The 15,497-nt window shown below is 43.1% G+C and overlaps 1 protein-coding gene across 5 annotated transcripts in view; it reads left to right on the top strand.

The window, feature by feature from the left end:
• Nucleotides 1-15,497, top strand: part of DNAH3 (dynein axonemal heavy chain 3) — a 150,092-nt gene that overhangs the window by 2,816 nt on the left and 131,779 nt on the right. For 3 of the 5 annotated variants that reach the window (XM_072942724.1, XM_072942728.1, XM_072942730.1), the window contains exons 2-9: nucleotides 555-699; nucleotides 1,215-1,617; nucleotides 5,237-5,341; nucleotides 5,889-6,111; nucleotides 8,828-8,900; nucleotides 9,166-9,337; nucleotides 11,193-11,382; nucleotides 12,721-12,916. In XM_072942724.1, coding sequence (XP_072798825.1) covers nucleotides 1,579-1,617; nucleotides 5,237-5,341; nucleotides 5,889-6,111; nucleotides 8,828-8,900; nucleotides 9,166-9,337; nucleotides 11,193-11,382; nucleotides 12,721-12,916 — 998 coding nt within the window. In that variant the 5' untranslated portion in view covers nucleotides 555-699; nucleotides 1,215-1,578. Of the gene's footprint in view, nucleotides 1-554; nucleotides 700-1,214; nucleotides 1,618-1,646; nucleotides 2,768-5,236; nucleotides 5,342-5,888; nucleotides 6,112-8,827; nucleotides 8,901-9,165; nucleotides 9,338-11,192; nucleotides 11,383-12,720; nucleotides 12,917-15,497 lie in introns of those variants that run through there. The other 2 variants (XM_072942725.1, XM_072942726.1) reach the window with 2 other exon arrangements.

Raw genomic sequence — 15,497 nt, 5'->3', positions numbered from 1 at the left:
CACACACACACACACACACACCCGTGAGTAGGGGGCATGCAATGAGCATCATACCACCCCTTTTCTAGTTCTTTGTTGGGTTACAGCTGCTGGTTTTTTTGTGGGACAGGGATTCCATGCACTATTCTAGGAAGTCTGGTAATAAACCCCATTTCTGTCTAAAATCTCAAACCCTGTCACTGGCTCATTTATTCCAAACACTATTTGAAACTATATATACCTTATGGTAGAGAGTGCAAATGTAAGGAATGAGGAGTCTCAAGTTTATTCTGAAAGTATGGAAAGCCCAACTTTAAGGAAGAGGTAAGAGAAACGGAAGTACTTGGTACTACGTAATGCTCATTGTAAGTCTCAGAAATGTTTGTGTTCTGGGCAGGTACTTGATGGAAGCATGAAGGCTCCAGGCCAGTTCCCTTGTTTGGGCAACAGCTAATGCAGCGTCTGTGTATGAGTGTATGTGTGCATGTGTTTCTGTGTTTATCATGAGAATGATGTTAGCCACGTTTACAGAGTGCCTACTGTGTTAAGTAACCAAACTGTCCTTGTTTGCCCAGGACTGAGGGGGTTCCCCAGGATGCAGGACTTGCAGTGTTAAAACCCAGGAAGTCCCAGGAAACTGGGACAAGTTGGTCATCCGTCTACTGTGTCCAAATTGCTTTACAGGTGTTGTCTCATTAAACCCTCGAATCCACCTGTGAGGTAGGTTCTCACATTGTTGGCATTTTACATTATAAAGGACACTTGGAGAGATTAAGCAATTTGCTCAAGCCACATAGCTAATTACTGGGAAAGACAGGGTCTGATCCCAGACCTGTCTGACTCTCGGGCCCAAGAATTTAACCACCACTCTGTGCATTTGGATGCCTCCAGAGGCACAGCCGCTAATTGCCAGTCACCTCTGCATTTCTGGGTCAATGCTAAACCTTCCTTTCTGTCACCAGTACTTCCTGCTGGCCAGCTGGCCTCCAGCAAAGGATGAAGCCAGGACACAGAGCTGAGTCAAGCCCAGTCTTGATTCTGGGCACAGCAGAGGCCCCTCCTTCCCTAGCAACAGACGCTGAAGCCTTGTGACTGGCCCCAGGGCCTGGGTACAAGCCCTTCCAGTGTTAAAATAACCCAAGGAAGAGAAGAGAGAAGAGTTCAAGCCACCAGAGGGATTGTTTGGTGGGGTGCTTCCTTCCTCTTCTCTGTGTTAATTCATAACTCTGCTTCAGTTTTTCCTCTACAGTGAACGCGGAGTGTTCCTGGAAAATTTCCAAGAGAGAAGCCGCTCAGTGGAAGGGAAGAGCAGCCGTTGCAGGAGGACTAGGAACCACAGCAGAAAGCCCAGCAGAACCCCAATGCTGCCTCTTCATTATCTAGCTTCCCTTTCTCTCTTCTACCAGGAAACTCCTCGGGGAGCTGAAGTCTATGACCTCAGGGGGGGCAGCCCTGTGAACAGAGCTTTCAGAACATCTGGAAAGTTCCATTATCTATGTCATCCCCATTATGCTATAAGAAAGTGTGAATTTCAGAGCCACTGGTAGGAGAGGTAGAAACAGAGAGCTCTGTGTTCCTTTTTAAATAAGTCCAGTTAGAATGGACAACATGAGTGACATGGATTGCTTATCTCAGAAGGTAGGTGTGAATTTTAAGGTATATTTCTTTTTTCTCACCTGTGGTATTTTCAACATGTACGGAATTTGGAAGTGGGCGGGAAGGGGATGTATCAATCATAGACCAAGTGCCATGTTAGATCTCCTTGACCGAGCATATGTGTTCATCACATTTTGGTGTGTCCTTGAATTATGCTTTTTGCTGAATTTGCCTTTTGGACATCTTCAGGTTTTACTGTGCAAATTTCAGGAATAGACACCTGTTGTTCCTTTCCCTTCCTTTCCAGGCCATTAGACCATTTATTCCATCCAACAGTTCCCAATACCGGATGCACATAATTTTATCCTAGGGAGTATCTTGAAAACGTAGAGATTTGGCCTCACTCCCAAAGATTCTGGTCCAAAAGGTCCGGAGTGGAGCCCTGCAATCTGTGTTTTTAGCTAAGACTCCACTGATTCTGCTGTTGTAGGTCCTCAGGCGAGCATTTGGGAACTACCTCCACGAAGGATGTGCAAACATCACATGTAGCCAGAAACTAGCCACCTGGAAATAACAGTTTTACCAATCTAGGTGCCAGAATCTTGGTGACGAAGCCAAGATCCACTAAGTTGCCATACATTGAAGTGTCCAGAGGAGCATTTTAAATCAAAACTTTATAAAATTAAAGTGGATTTGTTGATAATTACTGAGCCCACCTCTGAAACGAATACTTTCTGCAATTTACTGGAGAGAACATTTAAGTATTAATATGTTTAACAAAACCGTTTTGGGTAGCCAGGTAGTTCTTACAAAAATCTCCATCCCTTTCCCTTTGAGGGCACCACAGAGGATTCTTAGGCTGGTGTGTTCAAAGAAAACTCCGCTCTATACTGGAATTGATTTCTAAATCTGCTGATCTTGTATGTGTCCCACGGTTCCCTATCCCATGCACTGAGCTGTTTTCCACTATCAGGGTCTTATGGCTCTGTGTGTATAAGTCTTAGTCTGTGCCTATGAACCAGCTCAAAGTTTAATTTGTTTTTCAGAGGTTCTGCTCCTCTCCACTTTGTTCTGCAAAAATGCTCAATGTTAATTTGTTTTCTTACAAAATGTTGTTTTGCTTTCATTATTATCCCAAGAATGGCTTTTCTCTTTGTATGATGACTCAGCTGCCTCTGGATCTATCTCTTGGGTGAGCATCTCTCAGTATGGAGAGACGTAAATATAATTCAGTCCAGCTCAAACCCAAAAGGGAATCTATAGCCTTAAGTAACTGAGAAGTTCAAGTTGGATCCTTGAAGGTCAGTTCTTAGATCAGATTGGTCCATTTGAGGTCACTGGGAGTCTGTCTTTCTCCTTCTGGTGGCTCTGCTTTCTTTCATGCTGGCTTTTGTCTAAGGAAGACTTATTCTGTGTAAGGCAAAGATGGCTGTTGAAAGTACCTCTTAATAGTTCTAGCAAAAGTGTCAGGAAAGACTGATCATCCTAGCTTGTACCACATGCCTGTCCCTGCACCCGTCACAGTGCCTGGGAGGAGAGAGTATTCTGATTAGCCAGACTTGTGTCACACGCTCTGTCCTGGACACAGGGGCTGGGATCAGCCCACTGTACAACACAGACTGAAATTGGAGTAAAGCCAGTTGCATCCACTAGGGCTCTATTTACCTGTTTTTCTGGGGAGAGTAACTTCCCAGTTGGTGTCAGGGATGAAATCAGTTTTACTCTGTAAGCAGAAGCATCAATGCCAAGACCCCCTCTGAATAATGTTAACATCCTCTTCGAGTGCAGAAGGTTAGGGGTTTTTTTGGTTTAACTGCCTGTTTCCAATCTCGTTGTAACTTATTTAAGATGTTCGAAATCTGTGGTGTTTGCTTGTTGCTCTTTTAATGAAGATTTCTATTTGAAACAGATTCAAAAGCTAGGCCAAGGGAAAGATTTCCACTGACCAACAAAACCTTCTTGCTTGCAAAGATGAAATACAGATTGCTGTCACTTATCAACCAGTATGTGTTGTACATCTGGGATCTTGAAGGAAATCATGAATAGCTTCATATCCCTGAAAATACTGCTGCCAAAATCTACTTTCAGAAGATGGCCAAACTCCTTTCAAGTTGATGCTGGGTTTTTTCATTTGGTTCACTTTACCAGTGCAGATCTGATGTAAATTTCAGTATTAAAAGAGAAGGCTCTTATAGATAATGGGTCAATTCTTAGATCCTTGAAACTGAGGTCAAGAACAGAGAGACAGACATAGGGATTTAAATCTACAAAGCAAATTCTCTAAGCTGAAAACAAGAGGGTCAGTGGGTCTCAAAGTCAGCATGTTTAAGGTGGAGCCTGAGCATCCCTATGTTTAATAAAGTTCCATTGGTGGGTCTGGTGCGCCGCAGTTTTTGAAAACCATTGAATTAGACCGTTAGATCAGTGAACCTATTCTGCTTTTAAAAATCCCAGGCTCAGTATACATTTTTGTTTAAGGGTTTGCATGCTTTTGTTTAATTTTAAAATCAACACATTCCCAAAGTGATTTGCTGTGTAAGTGATACTTGCTGTTTCTAATGCGCTGGGGTGCAGAGTGATGTGTATTTAAAAGCACCTCTGTGTAGCTAGGATGTGTTACTTTTCCTCTCTGAGCTTAGTGTAAGCGAAAACGAGGGTATGAAAATCTCATAAGTGCCTGGCACATAATAAGTTGGAATAATGGCAGATGTTATTATTGTTAATGTTATTTTATGAGGTTGAGTCATCAGGGAGGGATTGGTTGGGGCATGGGGATGGCTAACATCTGCTTCATATACCACCCCCCCCTTCCCCTCCACCTTCTGCCAATTACCTGGCATGACATAATTTGCCAACCTAAATAAATCAAATCAATTCAATAATGTCTCATCTTACATAGTTCAGTCTACAGTCATTGCCTAAAGTGAAAAATTACAGAGAGCCAAAACTGGGCTTGCAAGCCCCTTAAATCATCTTCAAAGTGCTGTGAAGCAAGACCTCTCACTAAGTCCAGCCCAGCAGTTTTCCTCTACAGCCCCAGAGGAAGTAGTTGTCTTGCATGTGGGGGCTGCATGTGGACTGAAACACACGCAGCATCGCTCAGCACTGCAGTCACCTTCAACTCTGAGGGGAAGAGGCACTGGGAACTGAGAGTGGCCGTGGGAGCCACAGGTTCACCCCTACCTGAGGCTCACTCCCAAGTACATACTCATTGAATGGAATGGTGGCCTCACACCCACACAGTTTTTCTTTTCACAGGAAGCACAGAGGTACATAAGTGTGTGTTAAACACAGGTGAAATACAATGTCACTGCATAAGCAGATTTCTATTTGGAGTTTTGCCTATGTGAAACGCAAGAGTCAATTTTTAAAAGTCAACCCCTTTAATCACAACCCAGGGTCGGGTGGCTGTGGGTGCCCTCAGAATTTGAGCTCTTCCCAGGGTGAAAAATATCTGAATTTTCTCATAGAAGGGTAGCCGAGAAGGAAACACTAGAGGAGAGACGTTAACAATTAAAAACTGAAACCTACACGATGGATGGGGGTGAGAAGGGTGCTTTAGGCACAGAACTCTGAGGACCCCTTTCCTCCTCATCAGCCTCATAGGGTTGGAAATCTTTTCCTAATTCCTGAAGAGTGGCTGTGTGTCTGTTTCTCACAGATCCCCAAAAGTGACTCAATACATCACATGAGCCACTCCCAGACGCGGCCGGAGTTGCCCCCTCTGCCTGCTTCTGCCAATGAGGAACCATCTGAACTCTATCAAGTATGTTCACCTGGCTGCTACTCTTCTGTTGGCACTAGTTGGGGGCAAACAGTCAGATCTGACAAGTGGGATTAGCGGCCTTGGTCATTCCTGCCGCTGGAAGAGGTGACAGCAAGAGGGGAGAAAGAGCTATGCCATAGGACAAACATGAATTAGAATCTAGCCTTCTTGCTTACCTGCTGCATTGTTTAAACTCTCTGGACTTCTGCATCTTCGACTATAAAATGTGAACAATTATTTCTGCCTTATAGCCACGTCCATGGCAATAAAAACAATAGATGTAAATTACCTGGCTCACAGACTTACTGGATACTGAAAGTCTGCTGTAACCCTTGTCATCAGAAATCATGCTCACAGGGGTCAGAGAAGTACAGTTGGTGTCTATTCAGAAAGTGTATTTGCACTGCATGTGCAGAAGGTAGAACCGCAGTGTAAGGCATGTGGGAGTCCGTGAGGCTCAGTGGGAGTGTCACCCGGGCCCCACAGAGCCCAGGCTCCCCGAGGGATGTCCTCCTTCGTCCTTCACTCTGCATTTTTTCCCTTGTAGACAGTCATGTCGCACAGCTTTTATCCCCCCTTGATGCAACGCACGTCATGGACCCTGGCTACACCCTTCAAAGAGCAGCAGCACTACCGTGGACCCAGCGACTCCATTGCCAACAACTATTCCTTGACTGCCCGGGACCTGAAGCTGAAGGACCTGCTGAAAGTCTACCAGCCAGTCACCATCAGTGTCCCGAGAGAAAAGATCATTCAGGGGCTGCTATCAGGTATTTCTGGCAGTGTGCCATACCTGCTCAGGATGGCGCTTAGGAGTGAGAATTCTAATCTTGGATTCTAGTCCTGGCTCCACCTTTTGCTGCAGCAAACCTTGGGTAGCCTCATGGAGCCTCAGTCTCCTCATCTATGAAATGGGAATGATTGTAATGGCTAACATTGCACTTACCATATACCAAGCACTGCTCTGTGTACTTGTTGACTGCTGCATCACCAGTCATTTCCCAACTCAATAGTTTAAAACAATCACCATTTATTATCTTGTGGTTTCTGTGGGTCAGGAATCTGGGCATGGCTTATCTGGCTCAGAGGCACTCACAGGTGTGCAATCAAGATGTCAGCCAGGGCCACAGTCATCTAACAGCAACCAGGGAAGGACCCTCTTCCAAGCTTACTCACATACCCTGGTGCCTATTGGTCACAGACATCAATTTCTTGCCATATGGGCCTATCTTTAGGTAGGGCAGCTCACAACATGACTTGTGGCTTCCCTTAGAGGGAATGAGGGAGAGACCAGGAGAGAAAAGAGAGCGAGTAAGACAGAAAACACTGTCATTTTGGAACTTAATTTTGCAGGTGACACGCTATCACTTTTGCCATTTTCTGTTTGTCAGAAGCGAGTTGCTAGGTCCAGCCCACACTCAAGAGGATTACACAGGGGCATGATTCCAGGAAGTGGGAATCCTTGGGGACCATCTTGGAAGTGGCTTTCCACAGTACTTTATATGTATTTATTTAGTCTCACCAGGTACACATACATGTGCTTAAGGATATCCTTTAGTAATTCTTGTCAGAGGTGTGTTGGGGCCTCTCAGTCTGCCTGCTGTCTCAAACTCATTTTCATATTTTTCTTTATTCTTTCTGTGCTTCTTCTGGGTGATTCTTTAAATATATCTTCCAATTCACTAATTTGCTCTTCAGTTCTATTCAGTCTTGAGTTTATCATGTCTAATGAATTTTTTTTTAATCTTTTCATTTTCAGATTTTCTAATTGTCCTATTTTGGGGTACCACCCTTGCCAATTTCTTATTCTCTTCTCGTGGACATAACACTTTCAATATCACTTGGAGGATCTTAAACATTTATTTGGGGGCAATATTGGCTTTGCTGTATCATTTCCATTTTGTGAATATGTCTTTCGATTGTTGAATTTATTGGCTATCTTTCTTCATATTTGTTTTTCTCTTGTGTTCTGGGATTTTAGTTTGCTGGCTTATGTTAAGAACTTCTCCCCTTCTTGCTACCTGCATTCCCCATTTGTTAGCTGAGGTATAATTTACACACAATAAAATGCACAGATCTCAAGTATTCATTTCAGTGAGTTTTGACAGTTGTTTATATCATAGAGCCACCACCCAAACAAGATATGGGGCATTTCCATCACTTTCTAATTTCTGTCATCATAGATTTGATTTGTTTGTTCTCACATGTAAAAGTACTCAAACAGTGTACTCTTTTGACATACCTTTTTAAATCTTGCTTTTTTTCCTGTATGCCTTCATCTGGCATCTTAGGACCCCAAATTAGTAGCAGATCTTTTATCACTGGCTTCAGGCTCCCGTCCTAAGGTGATGTTTGGGGATCTTGTAGATCTGGTCCCTGAGGCAATGTGAGGCTTGGCCTGGTTATTGTCAGCCTTTCTTTGCTATCTCTGGTCACCATGTGGATTGAGGACACGCGTGCTTTATCTGTACGACAGTGTTGTTGCCTTTTCAGCCTGTCTTCATGGGTAGGGCAGCCCTGGCTTTATGCTGAGAGCCTTGCTGCGGTCCCCACAATCACGGTGTGTTTGAGATTTTATTACTCCCCCAGGTATCAAGCACCTAACTACTTCTGCTCCCTTCTGGCCTCAGAAGCCAAGTTTAAGACTTTTACTTCACACTGCGTTTATTTCCGGTCCACATAGAAGAGCATCTTTTTGAAAAATGCATTGTCTTTCTAATTTTAAAGAGTTTTTTGGTCTGTTATTGTTGTATCTGGAGTAGACTGAGGAAAACAAAGTATGAACTCAAAATACATCTTGACCAAGAGTCTTCAGTTCTCTTTGATTCTCTCAGAATGTCAGTTTCATATTTGTATGTCTTTAACATGCTGTATGACTTGTAAATTTCCTTAGGCTAGAAACTTAAGTAAATATCTAAGGTTTAATAATAGGGTTTTATATTACTTATTGGATTTATTTATTGCAAATGATGTTTATTGTAATACCTTCTATTTATTACAAATGATATTGGTTTTTCTATTTGTAATAATTATATTTATTTCAAATCATACTGGTTTTTCTATTTGTGATAATCGTATAATTTTTCCTTTAAAATAAATATATTAAGTTTAAAAGTCTGAATCTCTTTAAAGAAAAATATTGAACAGTAATATACCTGATGTTTAGAAAATAGACCATATAGGATTGGGGAGTGAATTGAGCAATTATTGATACTCCTCCAATGTATGAGAGAACAGGGGTGTGCTTATCCCCATTTCACAGCTGTGCAAGCTGAGGCTTGGAGTGATGAAGTCACTTCTTTAGGGTCACATAGGTTGTTAGTGGTAAAGGTGGGACCAGGGCCCACATGTCTTGCCTCATCCCACCATACCAGATCCACTACCCTTAGTGTGCTCCTGGACTGCCCTGAGATGCACGTCCCTATAGACTGAGGATGGCCCAAGGCCACTGCGCATCACTGATGTCTTTCTTTCCCACTGTTTTAGCAAGTAAAAGCTCATCAAAGCCCAACAAGAAGAAAATGAAGTTCTCCCCCAAAGGCAAAGAGGATCCCATTGGGTAAGGTGTTCCTATGGGCACAGGGGATTGCGGGACACCAGGCTGAATGAAAGAAGGCTGTGGTCTCACGGAAGCCACACTCTGCTTGTTGACTTTAAAGCATCCCTGGATACCTAGTTACTCATGTTTTTTTCCCCACCAGTCCTCTTAACCTAATTTTTTGAGGCTCTTGATAAAAATAAATCAGCCAACTAAGCCAAACCAATGCCAACAAACCTATGAGGTGTTCTGTGGAAGCAAGGGCTGAGCTGTGCATGCTTTTCAGGACCAGGTTGGCCTGTAACACCTCAGCCTCCTCACCTGTGAAGAAAGAGGTAGTGACTTTGACCCTCCCAGGAAGCAGACCAATGAGTCCTGAAGAGCAGATTGGTGTGATGTTACAGCAGGAGATGGAAATAGAAAGTAAAGAAACCAAACCATCTGAATCAGACTTGGAGGTACGTTCTTGTTGCCTCTTTTCTCTCAATTTGCTAAGTATTACTTTTGGCATCTCAGTGATCCTAAACTGGGGAAAAACAGCAGAGTCATCTGGGGAATGTTTTAAAAATACAGAAGTCCAGACCCCATGACAGACTACTGAATAAGTGTGTGTGTGTGTGTGTGTGTGTGTGTGTGTGTGTGTGAGAATTCTCTGCTCTGGTAAGTCTTAGAAATCGGTGCCTTTGAGTCCTCTTAGAACATAGGTTGCAAAATGGTGACCCATAGGCTAAGGTTGTCAGATTTTGAAAAATAAAAACAAAACATAAGACATCCAGTTAAATTTGAACTTCAAATAAACAATGAAAAACTTTTCAGTATAAATATATCCCAGTGCATCCTGTATCTTATCTGGCAACCCCTACCATGGGCTGAATTTAGCCTACAGATGTGTTTTGAAAATGAAGGAACTCTCACATAAGCTAGATTTCTAACTTCTCTTGAAAAAAATATAATATTTGAAGCTCAACAGTAGCTACATCCCTTAGATAAGAAAGGCATTCTCTGGTTTGTCTCAGTCTCCACCATTCCTTATTATTTTCTTATGTCCAGCCAACTTTCAGTTGTTGACATTACCTACTTGGTCCCAGACAGACTTTTGAGTTTCCAACCCCTATCTTAAAAGAAGAACAAAAAAACTATAGAGCAAATAGCTTGTGAATTTATAGTGTATAGTGAAAATGATTAATAATAAAAACTCACAGTGACTGAGCATGTGCTATTAGCAAAATTCCATGCTGAAACACCCTCTAGAGGCTTGGCCCCATTTAAGACCTGGAAACTATGATTATTCCTGTTGTCCTGGCATGGAAATTGGGGTGGAAACTGATTAAGCAATTTGCTCAAGGTTATACAGTCAGTAAGAGGCAAAACTAGAACTTAGACCAGGTCTGGCTGATACTAAATGTCTCTGTGCCCTTCGATGCTGCACAGCATTCCTCAGACTTGTCTGAAGGATCACCTGGGGTGCTTGTTAACAAATCCCAAGCTCCTTAGGAAGGGCCTATGAATCTGCATTTTAACAGGAGCCTCTCTCCTCACCTTAGGCAGTTCTCATAACAAGGGAGGTTTGGAAGTTTGTTCCGTATTAAGGTTGGAGAGACATAAACTCAACATCTGACCACAGACAATTGGCACCGAAGCTCAAAGCTTGTCTCCAAACCCTTTCCCTGTACTTTGTGCTTCTCACCCACCTGAAATTGTTTGTCTCTAGAGCCACTCAGCCACCAAGTAGCTTGGAGGCAAGCCCTAAATAAGCAAAACTTCCTGACATCACCAGGTTGTTGGACATTTTTGTTCAGTTGGTGTGTTTATGTTGCTTTTCTAAACTCCAAAGTCCCATGGTTGGATTAGAACTAGTGTTAAATCTCACTTGGACTTAAAGGTTTCTTCCCCACAGACAGCTACAAGCCGCAGTATCAAAGTGCTTTCTTTGTGGAGGATCGTTGTTGTTGAGGAGGGCAAATTATCTGAGTTCATTTGAGGAGCTTGTCATTCTTCTTAAAGCTCATCAGATATGCTGCCTCCATCCCTGGCCTCAGTGCTCCTTCCACTGTTCCTACCTGCGTGGCAGGTGACAAGTCCTTCCTTACACCCCACTGACATCTCTGGCTTCAACTGACTCCCCTTGAGTCATGAGGAATACTCACCAGTGATCTTATTGCAATGAGGGTGAAGCCACAGGCCCAGAGCGAGTGAAGGGTAGAGACGGGTACTGTGTGATCAGGGCTCCTTGGCGGCTGATGGGTGTGGGCAGGTGGGCACAGTTACCAATTGATTATGATCATTTTCTTGCTGATGGTTTGTTTATGGAAGAGATACTATTACTATTTGACCAATGGAATCCGAAAAGACATGATTGCCCCTGAGGAGGACAAAGTGATGGCTCGGATTTCAAAGCTGATTTCTAACACACTGCTGACAAGTCCCCTCCTGGAACCCCTGATGACCGGCCTTGTGGAGGAGAAGGAAAATGACTATTACAGCAGCCTCATGAAAAGCATCGGTAAGGCTGGGCGTGAATGGGGCAGGGGTTCCTAGGTGGAGGGCCCCTCCCTTCCTCTCACTGTCAGTCCTCCACCCTGGTTCCTCTGAAGATGCCAAAAATGTAGTTTAACTTTTCCTTCAAATGCTCCCCAACACCACCACTCATGCCCACACCGGTACTTCCCACACTTTAAGGGGCATCTACATAATCTGAGGATCTTGTGAAAATGCAGATATGGTTCAGTAGACTTGGGGAAAGACCCAAGATCCTGCACTTCTAACAAGCTCGCAAGTGATGCAGGTGCTACTCATCCTGTGGCAAGGCTGTAAATAGCAGGGACCTACTCACATTTAAAAATCTAGCTCAGGACCCCCTCTTCCCTCTAATATTTTGATGTCTGCAACCCTCAGTGATCACTCCATACTCTTCATTCATAGCACTTCTTGTTTCTACTTTGAACTCATCCCACTTTGGAACTTCTCTGGTGCCATTATTTCCCTACCGGTTTTGAACGCTGGCACTATTTCTCATGAGTCTCAGTTCCCGTATTAGGTGTTAGCCAACGTATCATTGATCCTTGCTCCCCTTCATCCTTAGCCCCACGTGTTGTGCACACAGTAGGTCCTTTAAAAAATTTTTTCCTAATTAGCCTTCTAATGGTGTCAGTGCAGTGGCTCCTTATCTACTGTAGGCTAGAACCAAACTTATAAGGATAAATAAATAAAGTCCTTCAAATTTCAGCCTCAACCTACTTCTCCAGTCTTATCACCTTGAACTCTATCACTAGTACCTGATACTCCTGCCGCAGGATGGCTCACAGCTTCTTGAGCCTGTGATGCAAAGGACCTGGAACTGCACTTCTTATCCTAACAAAATCCTACTCATTCTTTATGGCCCAGCTTAAACGTTACTTCCTCTGTAGGGCTTTTGCCTTAGCTTGTGAAATATTTGGCCTCTAAATTTCCACTCATAGGTATCTGGTGCCATCCATTGTGTTTATTTTTTTTATGTAACTTCTTTGGTATGAGAAATAAATTAATGACTAACATGGTCTCAGCAAATACTGGTTCATTGACATGCATGATGCTGGATATCCTAACAGGACTCAACTCCAGATTCTAAGTGCTCAAGACTGTGCAGTTATATTCCTCTCCCCCCTGAAATATCTCTCATACCAACAGAGTGCAGCCTACCCAATTTAGTTATACCCCAAGGATTACCGATGACCTTATAAATGAGGGAGCATTTCCAAGTGTAAGTGGACAGAAGCTCATTTACCTTGTAAGCGTTGAGGCTAAGAGCACAGAGTGTTCAAAGTCCCTGCTTAATAACAAGCGTTTGCCCTGCTGGTTATAGTTGATTACATCCTCATGGACCCAACGGAGAGGAAAAGACTCTTCATCGAGAGCATCCCCCGCACGTTCCCGCAAAGGGTGATCCGGGCCCCTGTGCCCTGGCACAGCGTCTACAGGAGTGCCAAGAAGTGGAACGAGGAGCACCTGTACACAGTGAACCCCATGATACTCAGCCTGAAGGAACTGTGGTTTGCAGAGTAAGAAGTGCCCCCGTCCCTTTTCTTTCTCTTTCTTTATTGCTTCCACACGTAAGAGAGCATCTTATGTGGGAGAAGCCTTGTGCTTGAGGTAAAATGACAAAAAATCCTAGACCAGAAGTGCACATGTGCTGTTAAGTGACAGCTCTCTGTACAGGGCTCAGTGGCCCTCCTTTGTGCTCCCACAGCACCCAGTGCCTGTCTGTAGGCACTGGAACTTACTGGTTAGGAGGACTTGCTTAGAGCTAGCCCGCTCAAGCTTACTTCTGACTCTACTGCTTAATAGGTAACATCTTTCTCTCTAATTTTGGGCTCCTAAGAGTTCCTACTTTCTAGGGTTAGTAGGAGGGTTAAATAATACGTGCAGAGTGCTTCGAACAGGGCTCGGTGTAGGTATCCAGTAGGTATTGCTTACACCTCCATGATGACATGTATCCCACTGCATTATAATTGCGTGTTTACTAGTTTCTCTCTCTCTAGCCTAAGAAATGGAATGTATGGGGGCTCGAGTCTTGTTCCTTTAAGTAACTCAGTGCCAGCACAGGGTTGGCAAGCAGTAGGCTCAGTTACATTCAGCCATGACTAAACTGGCCACAAATACTGTGGAAGTGCAGAGAAGGCAGGAGTCACTTTTTTTTTCTCTCTTTCATTTTTCTACATTTAGATGTTATTCACATATCTTAAAACCCTTTTAAAGTGTACAAGGCAATAATTTTGAGTATACTTAGAAATTTGTGTAACCCTCCTGAAAATACTGGAAATATTTTCATCATACCTAGAAGAAACCCTGTACCCACTAGCAATCACTCCCTCTTTCCCCTTCCAGCCACTACCCTGTATCCCTTCTGCTCAGTCCCTGGCAACATTAATCTGCTTTCTATCTCTACGGATTTACCTATTCTGGATATTTCATATAAATTGAATCATACAATACGTGGCCTTTTGTGTCTGACTGCTCACTTGGCATAATATCTTCAAGGCTCATCCATATTGAAGCATGTATCAGTACTTCACTCCCTTTATGGCTGTATAATATTCCATTGTATGGCTATACCATGGTTTGTTTATCCATCAGTTGCTCTGGGAAGAAAGATTGATTTTTTTATGAGCCCTTCAAGAAGGGATGCAAATCCTAGTGGGAGAATGAGGCCACCAGAGTTCATCAAAAGGTCAGGCTAATTAAATGATAAGCTGCCATTATCTAGGTTTTTTTATTAGAAAAATTAGAGGCAAATATGTTTATGTAACTTGATTGGTTGAACTCAATCAGCAACTCAAATATTTTGTTTGGGGAGGATCTCTGTTGAATGTGTTTAGTCTTAGGGGAGCCTCGTCACTTGGATAACTGACTTGTTTTTCGCCCTTTTAGTTCCACCTAGGATGAGCCCACCCATGATAAGAAATAAGCACACTCCCTTCTTTGAACTGAATTCAGTTTTCTAAGGCATTGAAGGTGCTAGTTAGGACACTGGAAAAAAATTTTTCCTGATGAGGCAGAAGTGTATAGAGTAATAACTTACAGAATGAGCTCTGGAACTAGACTGCCTAAGGCCTGGTTCCTGCTCTGTTCGTGATGAATTCTGTAATTTGGGGGAAGCTAATCTCTCTAGACCCCTGTTTCTTTGCATGCAAAATGTGAATAATAACTACTTCCCTCATGGGGTTTTTGGGTGAAGTGCTTAGAACAGTGCTTCGCATACAGTAGTTGTTCAACAAATGAAGGCACTGCTTTAACTACAAGCATATTTATGGCATCAAAAAAAAAAGGGTTAACTTAGAAATTAACAAGAATGTCAGCCACGGGGCTGGTAAAATTGCCAGAAGTTCGGTGCTAAAGAGGAGATGCAAGTGAATTTAATTTGATCAGATAGTGAAGATGACAAATTATTGAACGTATAGCTTCTAGTAAAAGAGGGATTCTTACTACTTGCTTTTCATGGTTCCCTGAAGAAGCTTATGTAGGCAACAAAGGCACAAAAGTGAACCAGAATCATTTAGAAGGTTTTTGTCAGCTGAACCAAAAAGTCAGCAATGAGAAAGATTTGTTAAGGAAATACTACAGAACAATTTTCTTATGTGGTCTTCACTATTTAGCTTTAAACATTTTAAGAGGTTACTTAGTGAACAGTGAAGGGTGAGGAGTTTAGGGGTCAGAATGAGGGTTGTGGTATGAAGAAAGAGCAGATTTTTTTTCTGCCCAACGTGGGAAGTTTGTTAGGATTGAACTGAAGTAACATAATTATGGGATGGTGACAAGGGCTGTGCCAAAGCTGGGTATCAAACGTGTGTGGAGGGTGAGGTCCTCACCTCCTGTCCTTCCCTAGCAAGGGCTTTGTGACTGGTCAGGCAAGAAGAAGACTAAGTTCGCTCCCCCCACCAAAAAGGAATAGAAATGCAGACTATGGGATTTCAGGAGGATGAGGGAACATGTCTGTGGGTCATTACAGAGGGCGATGAAAATGAGGAGCCAGAGCTGAGACAAGCTAAAAAAGTGAGCAAAGATCTAGTTTGGGAAGTGATAGGCACTGATGATCTGAAAGGGTGATTTATAAATGAATGGAATTGGTGTCAGGAAGAGAAG

The sequence above is a fragment of the Vicugna pacos genome, chromosome 18 (genome assembly GCF_048564905.1).
Source record: "Vicugna pacos chromosome 18, VicPac4, whole genome shotgun sequence".
NCBI classification, from domain to species: domain Eukaryota; kingdom Metazoa; phylum Chordata; class Mammalia; order Artiodactyla; family Camelidae; genus Vicugna; species Vicugna pacos.
Note: the sequence above shows the minus strand (reverse complement) of the source record. Positions and strands in the feature narration are given on the sequence as shown.